The sequence below is a fragment of the Triticum aestivum genome, chromosome 2B (assembly GCF_018294505.1).
Source record: "Triticum aestivum cultivar Chinese Spring chromosome 2B, IWGSC CS RefSeq v2.1, whole genome shotgun sequence".
Taxonomy (NCBI): Eukaryota; Viridiplantae; Streptophyta; class Magnoliopsida; order Poales; family Poaceae; genus Triticum; species Triticum aestivum.
This window is the reverse complement of record NC_057798.1, coordinates 737,532,303-737,548,220: the sequence shown is the minus strand read 5'-3', so window position 1 is coordinate 737,548,220 and position 15,918 is coordinate 737,532,303. Positions and strand designations below refer to the sequence as shown.

General features: G+C 44.4%; 1 protein-coding gene across 1 annotated transcript; it reads right to left on the bottom strand.

Moving 5' to 3' along the window:
• Positions 1 to 14,345: 14,345 nt before the first annotated feature.
• LOC123042368 (loricrin) lies at positions 14,346 to 14,860 on the bottom strand. The gene has a single exon (XM_044464839.1). It carries the CDS (start codon positions 14,820 to 14,822, stop codon positions 14,493 to 14,495), a length of 330 nt encoding a protein of 109 aa, XP_044320774.1. The 5' UTR covers positions 14,823 to 14,860; the 3' UTR covers positions 14,346 to 14,492.
• Positions 14,861 to 15,918: the final 1,058 nt, after the last annotated feature.

Here is a 15,918-nt window from a genome sequence, read left to right as displayed (position 1 = left end):
TCCCAAAACTAACAATCCCTACATCCAAGTTGTATCCATCCGTCAACACATAACCAAGAAACCTTCGGAAATCATGTACCTCAACCTTCGAAAAGCATCCGTTATACGAGCTATGGCAATACTCCCGAACTCCCGCCCCAGTACTGGGTGGCGTCGAGGTTATCTCACCAACAACTGCATAAAAGAGATTTTCGATGTCGGCAAAACTCAGGTATTCTAGAATTGCAACGATAAAATTGTGACGACAACGCCTCGGAGCTCAACTCCCCGGGTCAAAGCCACATAATAGACAGGAGGCACCAAGAACAATGTTCTCGTCACAAAGCCATCGGAACGATTCCAAGATACCCGCGTGATCCTAAAAAAATTGAGTGAAATTTGAGGAGAGGAAAGTCAAAACATCTACGTCAGGAGACCTCACCAGAGCAACAAAGGGACTGAGGAGTAAAAAGAATCCTACTTTCCAATATATATAATCCTAAGACTCAAAACATTTTTTTGTTCTAGACTCAACAACGCCAGCAAACAATCAAGTAGGGGGCTCCTAAGTCGGGGATGGCTCTGATTACCAACTTGTAACACCCACGATGCGGCTATATCTCCCACGTGTCGAAGCATGACTTAGAGGCATAACCGCATGGTGGTTTTGTCGCAAGAAGGGTCATCTTCACACAATCCTATGTAATGAACAAGAATGGGATAAAGTGTTGGCTTACAATCGCCACTTCACACAATGAACATATAATTCATACATCATTCAGAGTACACACATAGTCCGACTACGGACGAAGCCAAAAGAAAAGAAGATAACCCAACTGCTAGATCCCCGATCGTCCCAACTGGGCTCCACTACTGATCAACATGAAACGAAACATAGCAACAACTAAGATCTTCGTTGAGCTCCCATCTGAACTCGGTTGCGTCGTCTGCACTGGTATCATCGGCACCTGCAACTGTTGTGATAGTATCTGGTGAGCCACGAGGACTCAGCAATCTCAAAACCCGCGAGATCAAGACTATTTAAGCTTATGGGTAGGAAATGGTAATGAGGTGGAGTTGCCGCAAGCACTAAGCAAATATGGTGGCTAACATACGCAAATAAGAGCGAGAAGAGAGCAAACGGAACGGTCGTGAACTAGCAATGATCAATCAGTGATCCTGAACTCCTACTTACGTCAAACATAACCCAAAACCTTGTTCACTTCCCGGACTCCGCCGAAAAGAGACCATCACGGCTACACACACGGTTGATGCATTTTAATTTGGATCTGGTGTCAAGTTATCTACAACCGGACATTAACAAATTCCCATCTGCCTATAACCGCATGCACGGCTTTCGAAAGATTATACCCTGCAGGGGTGTCCCAACTTAGCCCATCACAAGCTCTCACGGTCAACGAAGGATATACCTTCTCCCGGGAAGACCCGATCAGCCTCGGAATCCCGGTTCGCAAGACATTTCAACAATGGTAAAACAGGACCAGCAAAGCCGCCCAATGTGCCGACAAATCCCGATAGGACCTGCACATATCTCGTTCTCAGGGCACACCGGATGAGACATCCTACGAGTAAAACCAGACCTCAAGTTTCCCCGAGGTGGCCCCGTAGTCTACTCAGTTCGGACCAACACTCGAAGGAGCACTGGCCCGGGGGGGTTAAAATAGAGATGACCCTTGAGTCTGCAGAACCCAAGGGAAAAAGGCTTAGGTGGCAAATGGTAAAACCAAGGTTGGGCCTTGCTGGAGGAGTTTTATTCAAAGCGAACTGTCAAGGGGGTCCCATAAATCACCCAACCGCGTAAGGAACGCAAAATCCGGGAACATAACACCGGTATGACGGAAACTAGGGCGACAAGAGTGGAACAAAACACCAGGCATAAGGCCGAGTCTTCCACCCTTTACCAAATATATAGATGCATTAATTAAATAAGAGATATTGTGATATCCCAACATAATCCTGTTCATCATGGAGAAATCTTCAACTTCACCTGCAACTAACAACGCTATAAGAGGGGCTGAGCAAAAGCGGGTAACATAGCCAAACAACGGTTTGCTAGGAAGGGTGATAAGGTTAGAGGCTGACATGGCAATATGAGAGGCATGGTAAACAAGTGATAGGTAGCGCAGCATGGCAATAGAACAGAGCAACTAGCAAGCAAAGATAGAAGTGATATCGAGGGTAAAGGTCATCTTGCCTGAAATCCCGCAAGGAAGAACGAGTCCATGAAGAAGACAAACGAACGTAGTCGAACGAATCCTCACAACTCCGGAACGAAACCGAAGCTAACGAGAGAAGCAAACCGGAAAGAAGCAAACAATATGGTAAACACACAAGCATAAACATGTCATGATGCACAAACAAGTATGATGCATGTCCGGTTTAAAGAGGCATGGCATGGCAAAGTGCAACAAACAATACTACAAATTAAGTGGAGCTCAATATGCAACGAGTTGCATATTGACGGAACACCACATCAATTATTTAGTTCTCTCTCGTTAGGAACACAACAATATTAAATGTTGTTAAGCATGGCAAGAGGTGAGGCATAAATAAACTAACTATTTAGGCAAGTTTAAGTGAGGCCGGAAACAACAAACAACAATTCCGGAAAATCCCCATATGACATTTAGCAATTTAATGCAAACATAGTTTTAAGCATTTTAATTGTTGTTAACATGATGCGGATGCCATAATCAAGGTTTATGCAATTTTTATGAAAACCTTGACATGAGCATGTTATGAAGCATTTGGTCACCATGGCAGAACGAAAAGGGTGCCACGGCGATGAAACGAAAATGGTGCCACGGCAACATATCGGTTCCGGTAGCTCACGGAGATACCGGTGCAAAAGGAGGCGTGCGGATGTGCGCAACATGCTAGAGATGGTGGGGTGCTCCCGACTACCGGGTTCCCACGGGACGGCGGCATGGCAAACGAGGAAGGAACGTGCAAGGATCAAACGGGCAACGGTGCAAACATACAATTCATCTCATACAACACATGCATTCATTCACGGGCGGTCCTCTCGGGGTTATACCTTCGAAGCGTGCATTTCCAGGGCAGTTCGAGCTCGGAGCGATGTAGATGGAAGTAGCGGTACACGGGTCGTAGTGGAATTAGTCGTTCTTGCGACGGTAGTGGAAGTAGTGGTACACGGCGACGGTAGTGGTACACGTTTTCGTAGATGTTCAGGTTGACAGTAGTGGTACACGCGACGTCGGGGTACTTGTCGATCCGGTCTTGGCGGTGTAGATGTACACCCTCCGTAGATGTTCGGGGTCTTCACCATTCGTAGTCGATGTAGTTGAACTTGACGAAACCCTCAGCAACAGTAGTGGTGCATGTTGTAGTGGAACTTGGCGCATCCAACGTCTTCGGGCGTAGAGGAACTTGCAAAAAAACGAGATGGTCTTGACGATCCAGCGAGACGACGTGGTTCGGGGCGGTCTCGGTCTTGGCGTCCGAGCGGTAGCCGCGAGCTCATGGCCTAGAGCAGCAACAAGGCGCGGGGGACGGAGACATCAGGCGCTAATGGTGGTGGAGCAGGGGCTTCACGCGGACAGGGCCGCGCTGATGGCCTCACAGGCCATCGCAGGCGGTGGGCACGGTAGGAGGGCGAGCACTAGGGAGAAGAGGCCCGGGGCGAGGCACGCACGTGGTGGAGGCGAGCGACGGTCGCGACAGCAAGGAGAAGGTCGAGGCAAAGGAAGGCAAGGGCGAGGTGCGGTAGGAGAGGAAGGTCAACGGGGAGGCAGCAACCTTGGTCGCGGTGGAAGGAGTCGGCGCGAGGGGGTGGAGAGGCACGGGAGGAGAAGCAGGGCACGGCGAGCTGCGGCCGGCCGGCGAGGAGGTGGAGGCGCGAGGCGGCGGGGTCGCGTGTGAGGTGGGTCGGGAGGAGCGGGGCTCTGCTCCTCTCTGGCAGCGCGAGGGGAACGAGACGAGGGCGCGGCGCTGCTCTCCCTGCGATGGCGCATCGAGGGAGGAGGGGATCGAGCAGGGCTCTCCCTGGCGATGGCTGCGGGCGAGCAATGGGGATCGAGAAGAAGGGGAGTTGCGTCGCAAGGGAGGCAACCGGGAGAGATGGGGATCGGGCAGGGGCTAGGGTTAACAGTGGTTAGATGGGCTGGCTGGGCCGGCCTGGATAGGCTGCTGGGCTATCTTCTCTCACTAATGAATAATAAAACAAAACAGAGAAAAGAAAGAAAAGAAAGAGAGGTTAGAGGAAAGATTTGCGCATGGGGATAATTTTCCCGGACTCGCAAAAATATGCTCGTTCCAAGAAAAATAGAAAGGCCATGATTGAAATATTTAAATTCAAACTCATTTGAATTTAATTCAAATGGGTTTGAACTAGGACTTGATAAAAGGAAGGTCCAAAAATGTTCGGATTTTTGATGGAGCTCCGGAAAATGATGAAAGAAATATATGGCAAGGTTGGAGACCAAGAATTAAGATAACAAAGGCATGGGATATTTTGCAAGTGGGTTATGGTTAATTCCAAATAAATGGAATAATTTTATTATAGCTCCCTAATAATATTGAGAGGCTTTAATACGTTATAAAGAGAAATCACAAGTGAATTCCCTCGAATTAAATGGATCGAAAAAATCCATACAATTTATTTAGAAGAGTTATAAAAATTAATGATATGATGGCATGAAGAAACGATGCAATGCAAGAGATGGCATGATGGATGCACAAACAAAACAAATCACATGACAAAACTCGGAATAGCTGGAAGTCTTCTGGAGCGTCGGTCTCGGGGCGTTACACCGACTCAGTTTGCTAACAGCAAAAGATATGCCAGGTCTTGTAGCACTTGCTAAGTACATAAGTGAGCCAATAATCTGAAAATACTTCAATTGATCTCTAGCAATTCTTCGATTCTTTCGAAGCAGCACGCTAGCATCATATGGTGTTGGAGAGGGCTTGCAGTCATTATAGCCAAAGCGACTCAAGATCTTTTCCACATAGTGAGATTGAAGCAATGTAATCCCACCATCATCATCTCTCAACAACTTGATGTTCAGAATGACATCGGCCACTCCTAAATCCTTCATCTCAAAACGGTGAGATAGGAAATCCTTGACCTCCTTAATAACATTCAGATTTGTTCCGAAAATCAGTATGTCATCAACATACAAGCAAAGCATAACTCCCTCGCCCCCACCATGGCGATAGTACACACATTTATCAGCTTCGTTCACAACAAAGCCTGCAGCTGTTAAAGTTCTTTCGAACTTCTCATGCCACTGTTTGGGTGCTTGCTTGAGTCTATACAAAGACTTCAGCAACTTGCACATTTTCCCTTCCTGACCATCTATTACAAACCCATCTGGTTGTTCCATATAAATTTCCTCATCCAACTCTCCATTTAGGAAAGCAGTCTTAACATCCATTTGATGAATGAGAAGACCATGTGAGGCAGCTAGTGAAAGTAGAACTTGAATACTGGTCAGTCGAGCCACAGGTGAGTAAGTATCAAAGAAGTCTTCACCTTCCTTTTGGGTATAACCCTTTGCCACGAGCCGAGCCTTGTACTTTTCAATAGTACCATCAGGCCTAAGCTTCTTCTTGAATACCCATTTGCATCCTATAGGTTTGCACCCATAAGGACGATCAGTTATCTCCCAAGTTTCATTCGCCAAGATGGAATCCATCTCGCTACGAACCGCTTCCTTCCAGTAGTCAGCATCTTCAGATGCATAGGCCTCCGAAATAGAACTGGGAGTGTCATCTATGAGATACACAAGAAAATCATCACCAAAGGACTTTGCAGTCCTCTGTCTCTTGCTCCTAGTAGGAACTTCATTGTTTTCCTCCACAGGACTTTCAAAGTGTTCCATCGAAATGGCAGGTTCGGCAATTGTAACTGGTTCCTGATTCGATGAACTAGGTATCTCCTGATTAGATGAGGTAGCAACATCCTTCATGGGAAAGATAACTTCAAAGAAAGTCGCATCATTCGACTCCATGATCGTACCGACATGCATGTCAGGTACCTCAGATTTTACAACCATCTATAGCCAATGCTATGAAAAGCATATCCCAGGAAAACACAATCCACAGTTTTTGGTCCCAGCTTCCGCTTCTTTGGAATTGGCACATTGACTTTCGCCAAACAACCCCAGGTTCATAGATAAGAGAGCTTTAACCTTTTCTTCTCCCATTCCTAGAATGGAGTTATCTCTTTGTTCTTTGTGGGAAGTCGGTTTAGGACATGACAAGCCGTCAATATCGCCTCCCCCCACCATGCCTTGGAGAGACCCGATGTGTCTAACATGGCGTTAACCAAATAAGTTAGAGTACGGTTCTTCCTTTCGGCCACCCCATTTGACTGAGGTGAGTAGGGAGGCGTCCTCTCATGGATTATACCATGTTCCGCATAAAAAGCATCAAATTCATTGGAAAAATACCCTCCACCACAGTCGGACCTAAGCCTCTTGATTTTTCGATCAAGTTGGTTTTCCACTTCAGCTTTATAGATCTTGAAAAAGTTCAAAGCCTCATCCTTAGATTTCAGAAGATACACACGACAGTATCTAGTGGAGTCGTAATTAACGTCATGAAATATTCCTTTCCACCTTTTGTCAAAACACCATTCATTTCACATAGATCTGAATGTATTAGTTCTAGTGGTGCAAGATTTCTCGTCTCCACAGTCACGTGAGACTTACGAGGTTGCTTAGCTTGCACACACACTTGACACTTAGATCCCTTGATAGTGGTGAAACTAGGGATTAAGTTCAACTTCGCTAGTCGCAACATGCAACAAAGTTAACATGACAAAGACGTGAATGCCACACATTTGATTCACTATTGTTGCAAATATGATTAACAACTTTATTGCAAACGTCTGATAAGGATAAACGAAACAGGCCTCCTGACTCATAGCCTTTACCAACAAAGGTTCCATACTTGGAGATTACAAATTTATTCGACTCAAAGATAAGCTTGTAGCCATCTCTACACAGAAGAGATCCGCTAACAAGATTTTTATTGACAGAGGGGACATAATGCATGTTCTTCAGCCGCACGATCTTCCCCGAAGTAAACTTCACATCGACCGTGCCAACACCATGAACCGAAGCACTTGAACCGTTGCCCATCAGCACGGTTGAAGTCCCTGCGGTCTAATAAGACGAAAACATGGAAATATCACCGCATACATGCACATTAGCACCCGTGTCAATCAACCAATCAGGAGAATGACATACTGAAAGAATAGTGGGGAATATACCATACACAGCATCCTTCATGTCAGTGTCTCCAATGACAACATTAGCGGTCTTGCCGCCTTTCCCAGGATGACGCTTGTCATAGTGATTAGGACAACTAGGAGCCCAATGATCAGGATCTCCACACACATGACAAGCACCTTTCTTCTTGTCACTCTTCTTCTTGAAGTTCGTGTGTTGCACAGGCTTGTTCTTCCCATCAAACTTTGCTTTACCATCAAGCTTGCCCTTGTTCTTGAACTTGTGGGACTGGAAGTTTTTCTTCTGTACCAGATTGGCACTAGATCCTCCCTCAATACCTCGAGCACGTGTGTCCTTTACTCTCGCCTTTTCTTCCACATCAAGAGTACAAATGAGATCTAGAACAGAAAACTCCAGTCTCTTATGCTTCAGTAAGGTAGCAAAGTTCCTCCATGAAGGAGGAAGCTTAGTGATGATACCCCCGGCAACAAACTTGTCCGGTAGCATACAATTGAAGTGCTCAAGTTCTCTAGCAAATGACTGTATCTCATGAGCCTGCTCAACCACAGAGTGCTCTTCAGTCATCCTGTAATCATAGAATTGCTCCATGATGTACAGCTCAGTGCCGACATCCGAGACCCTAAACTTGGCCTCGAGTGCGTCCCACATATCTTTTCCATTGTCAATTGATGCATAAGCATCAACTATGTTCTCACCAAGAACACTCAAGAGAGCAGCCTTAAACAAGGTATCCATTTTCTGAAAAGCTTGTGCCTGTTGGGCATCTTGCTCCCCTTCAGGTTTGCCAAGAGTGGCGTCATAGCAGCTCATGGTCTGAAACCATAAGACTGCTCTCACGCGCCACCTCTTATAGTGGATACCCTCACACATAGGAGGTCTCATGGAAGCAGCAAAACCACTCGGGGTAAAGTTGGCAACCTTTGAATGTGTAGAACAGTAGTGAGGAGATTGTTGCCGAGCTTACAAACCACTATGCCCAGCATGCACATATCTGATTTCCTCTTCTAGACTGTCCAAACCACTATGCCGAGCTTAGAAACCACTATGCCTCCCATGTATAGCATGTTGGCTTTTTTACATCCAGAAAAAGACAGTCCATACAACACCTATGGTCAATTTTAATTGTCAACGGATGTTTGTTTTGTACACAATATTTTCTAAATTAATGTCAAACTTCAACAGACTTCTAACAAAGTCAAACATGCTACACGCATAGCATTTTCTTAGATGGTATATAAGGCTTGAATAATAATTGTGGGTTCTCACGTACAGGCTTGAATAATAATTGTGGGTTCTCACGTGCTATGTATAATGTAAGAGAAACTATATGGATGATATATCATTAGAAAAAATGAAAGAATTATGATGGCTATTAATTTGCTCGAAATGATTTCTCCACTACAATGCTTCTCATAGCTTTATAGTTCTGTGATGCAAGCATATGTGTTCTGGAGCCTTTTTTGCCAGGGAACTCTGAAGCATGTGGTTGAAGTAAATATTCTATAGTCAGACTGCAAGCTGCTGGTGCGAAAACACAATTGGCACTGTATAGCAGGCAAAACTTCACTACAGAGTTCTATATAGGGGTATGCGTTTTGCTGACCTTTTTTCAATGATGCAAATAGAATTTAATACATGTTCTCGTTGTGGCAATGATTTATGTGCTTCGCATTGGTTTGTATTTTTTGTGCATTTGGTATGAAATTCATTACTCGCTTTTGATTGCTTTTTTACCAATGAGAGGCCTTGCTAATAGATTGTCATCTCTCATTGTACTATGATTGTGAAAGATGCAACATATTTAGTCTTTACTGCAACGACATCCTCCAACAAGGTGCATCGAATGCATTCTAGGACCTCAGACACAAAGGTGGATCCATTATTGTGAAGATGAGCAAGTAGTTGAATGTTTTGTAAAGAACAAATTCCAGAACAGAAACATGATGAGATGGTTCAAGCACGTCACAACTCTAATAATCATGGTACAACAGTAATATCTAAATATTTCACTTATCTAGCATGCTTGTCTTAATTTACTTTTTATTAGTCAAGCCCAAGCAACATTTTTGCTACATTGGGATGTACTACTTCTGGTAAGTCTGTTATTGGCTATACATGGGAGTTCAAAAAAAAATACAGACACCTTTCTTTCCTGCATTATTGTAGATGGCTACCAAATAGGAAATTTTCCAACCTTTGTACGGGCAGGTTTGATGCATGATTGCAGATGCGTGTAGGTTTCAGCTTCTGAAAGACAAGTGTATATGTATTACCAATAATTACTACTTCATTTACAAATGTCGCCGTTTGTGTGCATGAGAAGTGCATTATAAATTAGTATCATGTTGCCTGCACACTGAGCTTATTATTTTTCTTAATAATGTGTGATATTTTGCTTATGGTCAAAATGACCATTGCTTGTTTTTCTTGTGATTTGATTGTGCTCTTTCAGAGCTATTGTATCTATATAGATGAACCTCTCAATTTTCAGTTTACTTGAAGGGTATATTATATGTAAACTTCTCCGACAATCAAATTGCCACATAGACTACTTTATTTTGGTAGTAACTGTCTTATGTGCATCCATCAGAGCTATTGCACAATTCTGTCCCTGCTTATGGCTTTTTCACACTTCTATATGTGTTGCTTCTTCTTTTAATTTTTTAAGACATTGATTCTTGTGTTTCAAGTCTTGATGTGTGCAGAATTACTTCTGCAGTGAGCCGGCATCTGGTGAGCCAGAGCGCATCATGTCTTCTCACAGCATGCCACCATCAGTGAAGGTGGTCCTCGATTGATATCGAGCTTGACCAGTACTTCCATAATGTTGTTGCCTGCTCTTGTTGGGTCATTGATCCAGACCCCATCTACGTGGGAAGTTGCTATTCTCCATACATTTGCAAAGAGACGCTTGATAGGAGAAAATGAACAGGAAGAGCATGAGAGATTGGATATGCATAACAGAAGAAAAGTACTAGTCAAATGGCACCATGTTCCTTTTCGCTATCAGGTGTTGAGAACCTAAATAATGCACACAAGTTTACATATTCAGTGTGATGGTAGTGTGTCGTCGTAGTTTTCTGTTAACCAGGCATGCTGGTTGTCCTACTTAATGTTCATGTTAGTCCTAACTTATTACATCGTTCTCGATCTTGAGTCATGTGTGGAGTTTTGATCTGCAACCATACAAAATTAGGAAGCATGTCCTAGGTTCAAGGTAATATTGATAATTTGGAGGTGATCAAATCATATGATTTTTGGGAATGAATATGACAGTCTTGCGAATGAAGATGACAGTCTTGAAATCGAGCTGCCCCATCACAAAGAAGTGGAATTGATGCTTCTGTTGCTAAGATATATCCTCAAGTGATACTCGTATCTTGTTTGGCTCTTTATGCTATGAGCGGAATTTAAAGATTGAATTATATATTTGATATCACTAACATACATCTATTTTTTCTTTTGACAGTGCACTGTATGTGGCAAGGAGGCGATGATGAGCCCAAGGCTGCCAAAGCAATATCACTAGTAGAAAACAGGGCTTTGGTCCAGGCCGGGTTAGCCCATTAGTCCCGGTTCAGTCATAAACCGGGACTAATGTGAGCATTGATCCCAGTTCATGCGGCAAAGGCATTAGTCCCGGTTCAAATGGGACCTTTAGTCCCGGTTGGTGCCATGAACTGGTACTAATGGGTGCCTTTAGTACCGGTTCGTGCCACGAACCGGTACTAAAGGTCCCATTTTCAAACTGTACCCCCCCCCCCGGTGGATCGCCTTTTCAGTTTTGTAAAAAGCAAAATAAAATCATAAAAACTTCAAAAATTAAAATCCTTCAAGATGTAGTTATGTTCCTACATCTACTAGTTAGGAAAATTTAAAAACTTAAATTTGGACATGTTTTGCAAAAAGTGTAGGGAAAATGTAAAACGGCTATAACTTTTGCATACTATGTCAGAAAAAACGTATAATATATCAAAATGTTCAGCACGAAAATCCGCATCCGATTTTGATGGCCTACGACCTATTTGCAAGAATCCTCAAATTCTAAAAGGAAAAAAAGTTATGCTCAAATTTCAGTTTTTTTGTTTTTTTTTAATTTTTGTTAAATCTGGTCAAACTACTTATTCAAGAAGTATTAGTGTTACTAAATAATTATTCAAGAATATTAGTGTTACTAAATAATTATTTCAGTTTTTTTTGAATTTTGGTCAAATATGGTCAAACTTTGGTCAAACAATGGTCAAACTACTTATTCAAGAAATATTAGTGTTACTAAATAATTACTTTAGTGTTTTTGAATTTTGGTCAAACCTGGTCAAACTGTGGTCAAACTACTTATTCAAGAAATATTAGTGTTACTAAATAATTATTGTTTTTTAGAACAATAATTTCAAACTCAAACAGTGAAATGTGTGACTTCCTGCTCAAGCTAAATTCCTGAGGGTTAATAGGATTGACATATTACTATTGTCAGGAAAACAACAAGTGCAGACTTGGAAACGAGGGAGAATAGAACCCGAAAGTTAAGCGTGCTCAGGCTGGAGTAGTGAGATGGGTGACCGTTCGGGAAGTTAGATGATTTGGAATGATGAGGGGTGATTAGAGATTGGAGGTTAAATTGAGCAGTGATGAGGGTGATTAGAGATTAGAGGTTAAAATAATTCAGAAATTTGAAAATAAAAAAAAACTCAAAAAAATTCAAAAAGAAAATTTTCAAAAAAAATCATAAAATTTCCTTTAGCACCGGTTGGTGTTACCAACCGGGACTAAAGGTGGACCTCCAGGCAGCGGCCATGTGGACGGCCTTTAGTCCCGGTTCGTGTAAGAACCGGGACTAAAAGGGGAGGCTTTAGTAACGACCCTTTAGTCCCGGTTCCAGAACCGGGACTAAAAGCCCTTATGAACCGGGACAATAGGCCCTATTTGTACTAGTGTATCTTCCCTGTCCAGGAGCTCCAAATATGTGTCTCGGCGCGAAGGATACAGACCATGGCCATTGAAATTTGAACATGACACCGTTGATGTAGAGAAGAAGGGATGCCTCACATACACTGTCAACAATTCGGTTGACGGTGTTGTGTCTCGGGACCCGGTACAAGCAAGCTGTAGTTGCCTCCCTCCCGTATACATGTTTGTTTTGATATGAGCCAAATATATTATAATTTACCTGACATGAATTGTATGTATTATGAATTATGGGTTTTAAGTGTTGCTTGCTTTTCAACACCTATTTAGATTATGATTGCAATTGTTTTTAAGGGATGCCTCACATACACCATTGTCTTTTTTTTAATCAATGGTATGAGTGAAAAAAATGAGGAAGGTACAAGTGTAAAAAATGTTTCCTTGTAGATCCAGTCACACACTGATGGGAAAGGTCGTCAGCAATGAGAAGGAAACGGCCGCTCAGATATATTAACCTGAAATCCCCTGGCCCCTGGATCAGATATCGCGGAGCTGGCGCGCGAGCAAACATAGAGGAAGGAAGAAGAAAATAAGATGCATGAATGAACATGGGGAACGCATGGAGGATGCTCTAATCAATATTTTGTTATATTTTTGTGATGTTCCATTGTCGCATGTATATACCTATCTCTGACTAAATTTACAACTGAATGGCAATGTCCGAGCATTTATTTGGGGGCTAATAACCTTCAACTTCTATGATATTTCATCAAGGGCATGAGGATATAAAATTTTATTGGCTCATTCATGTTCAGCTGAATTTCAAGTATGAGTCACATGTATTTTGTTTTAGTGGTACATCGTATAGTACTCCCTCTATAAACTAATATAAGAGCATTTGGATCACTAAAGTAGTGATCTAAATGCTTTTATATAAGTTTACAGAGGGAGTACAAGAAAGTATAATAATATATTTTATGGGATGAGCACTTTAGTGGAGGGGTTGCAAGGATGATGGGAGACAAAATATCCCCTCCCCTTTCCCCCCCATTGCGACTGACAAGGGGTGACGGTGTCAGCGGCCAACAATGATGTTGGGCAACATGTAAGTTTGTTGTTTCATGGCAACGCACGGGCACTCAGCTAGTAACTCTAGTACGGCTAACAAGAGCATAAACAAGAGTGGGATAAGTGAGTTATACCCTTCAGTTGGCCAGTTTGCAGGGCGGCCTCCTCAATCGTCTTCTTGTTAGCGGCGAGCTTCTCGGCAGCGAGTCTCTCGGCTTTGGTGGCCAAGGTGGTGACAGAGGTGACGCGGAGAAGGATGGTGTCGAGCAATCGCGTAGGAGACACTCCCCAAAAACCTAATCACATATTTCTCGTACAAGATCTCAAGGCGAGGGGTTCTGGAGGCATGCTCTCCTGTACAGTCATGCATGCAGTGGATGGGAAGAGATTGCCGCCGACAGCAGCAGCGAGTGGAACGACGGTGGACAGTGCGTGTGGAGACAGAGAAGATGTGATATGCTCTTCATGACGGCTGGGTTTGGCCGACGCCTCGAATATATAGGCGCGGTCGGGTGGAGAGGCGTTGGTTTGACCCACGTCCGAGTCGGCAACAGCCCACGATCTGACATCTTAGATCGTGGCTCGTCTGTTAAGGACTCTTTGTTCCTAACCAGCAAAAATTAAGCTGAAGTGCACAAGTGACATAGGTCTTAACTCAGCCCATTCACGAAACACGATGCCCGCGTGGCGTGGCGGGAGATAGAGAATGAGCGCACGGGACTACTTCTCTTCTCAAGCTCCAATTGCATGTTGAAGAGGATTCCTCATAAGGAGGTTCGATTCTTCCTCCAAATTCGGGTTGGTACTAAACTTCCCATCACATAATCATATGACCCAGATGGCCCTTTAGAGATTTTAAAAATTGTTGGATGGCCTAAAGCCCACCTCATATTTCAGCACTACAAACATCTAACTAAATTCACATTGCCAACCTCAAGCCACAAATGGCAAAGAGACATCGCGTCACAACCAAATCCGGAAACCTTGAAGACACAACCATGACATCGAGGCGAACTAGATCAATGCACCCTCCACCGAAAGCGCCAAAGAACGGCGACTGGACAACAGGAGCCAGCCGGACCCAAGGAAGAAGTCGTCCAAGAGGCACCACAATGAAGTAAACATGTGAAATTATAGATCATATATGAATGAATGTATAAATATGTAAACAAGTGAGCGTGCATTTACAACATCTCCGAAAATGAAAGTATTATTTACAAATATTCGAATAAAGTGAAATTTATCCAACCAAATTATATCATGGTCTTGCAGTAATAATCCACTGTGTGATGTCTTTTCTCAGCAACCTCCACCACCTCCTCCGCCTCCACAGCCACCACCTCCTCCCCCTCCGCCGCCACAGCCACCACCGCCTGTGCTAACACCGCTGTCTCCAACATAGACGCCTGCGCCTGCGCCCGCTCCAGCTGCCCAGTAGGAGCCGCCGTGACCACGTCGAGGCTTCTTCCCGCCGGAGCTCTTGTGGCCGGCGCAACCAAACACGGCGACGGCCACGATGGCAACCGCGGCCACGAAGGCGAAAGCTAGACACACGACGCCGCTGGGCGTGTAGTGCATGGAACCGGCGGTGAAGCCTTTTGCCGCGGCAATACCCATCGCCCTGACCATCTTTGCTGCTGCTGCTGCTGCTCGATCGAGAGCCTCCCCTCTTGATCAATTGTCTGTAAGCCAGGGAATGCCGGTCGACCAGTACTTAAAAGTCTTGTCCGGAGAAAATGTCAACGGGCTTACGCGGTTGCTCTGTTCTTCACTCCAACGTAATCGTGTGTATGTTGTCAACGTAGCAGTTCGATCGTGCTTCTCATCTTGATTGTCTGTCGTTGGGTGGAACCTGAATGGAAGGTCGGTCGGCGACGACGGGGAGTACTTAATTAAGGGAGGTGCCCATAGAAATGGCAGCTGACTTGTTCAATTACTGCTATTGTACAATATCCATCGTGTTGTGTATCGGCCGAGTATAGACGACGTTGCGCATCTTTGAAATTTGAACTTTCCTTGGACGCGTGCCAAGCTAATTGACGCTGATCATGAGTTCTCGGCAAGTCCTCGGACGCGTCTGGGCGAGGGCCTCAGAGTTGAAACGTCATGTCAGCACCCACCACCGTCAATCTCGTTCCGTTTGAAACACTTTTTCCCTTTGATAATTTCGTAGCGACATGCATGCTAGGGTAGGTTGCTGGAAATTGGCTCTACACCAGGCGTGCGTATATGCACGCCGTTCCCTCTGAGGCTCTGACTGTATCCAGCTGCTTCGGTTTTTACTTCTTCTTTTTTAAAATCAATCCAGGTGCTTCGTTTGGACGAAAGGAAGACGCCATCGTAGTGGGACTATTCATGTAGCGCGGCTGGGCCTGGAGGCGGCCTCGCTACTGGGCCTACTGGGCACACGACACCAAGTCTGGCCTCTCGCTAGTGGGCACTGACCAAATTGGCTTGTACCGACGTCTAATTCATGGGGCCGTTGTTGTCAGGTCGGCCTGAACAAACAAACCTCGCCGTTTATGCGTACCCCGCTCCGGTAGAAAAACGTACATCACGCCCCGATGGATTCAAGGGGATTCAAGGGGGTGACCGGGTGAGACGGACATACCAACTCCTCCTTATAGTACAGACATGTACGAGCTTTTTGGGCTTTGGGTTTTCGCTAATTTCCGTAGCGTTCATGACTTTTGTCAAATAACATTTGTATGCATAGCAAATGGTC

Excerpts from the sequence above, each read along its gene's own strand:
- LOC123042368 (XM_044464839.1), bottom strand. The coding sequence starts at position 14,822 with ATGGTCAGGGCGATGGGTATTGCCGCGGCAAAAGGCTTCACCGCCGGT.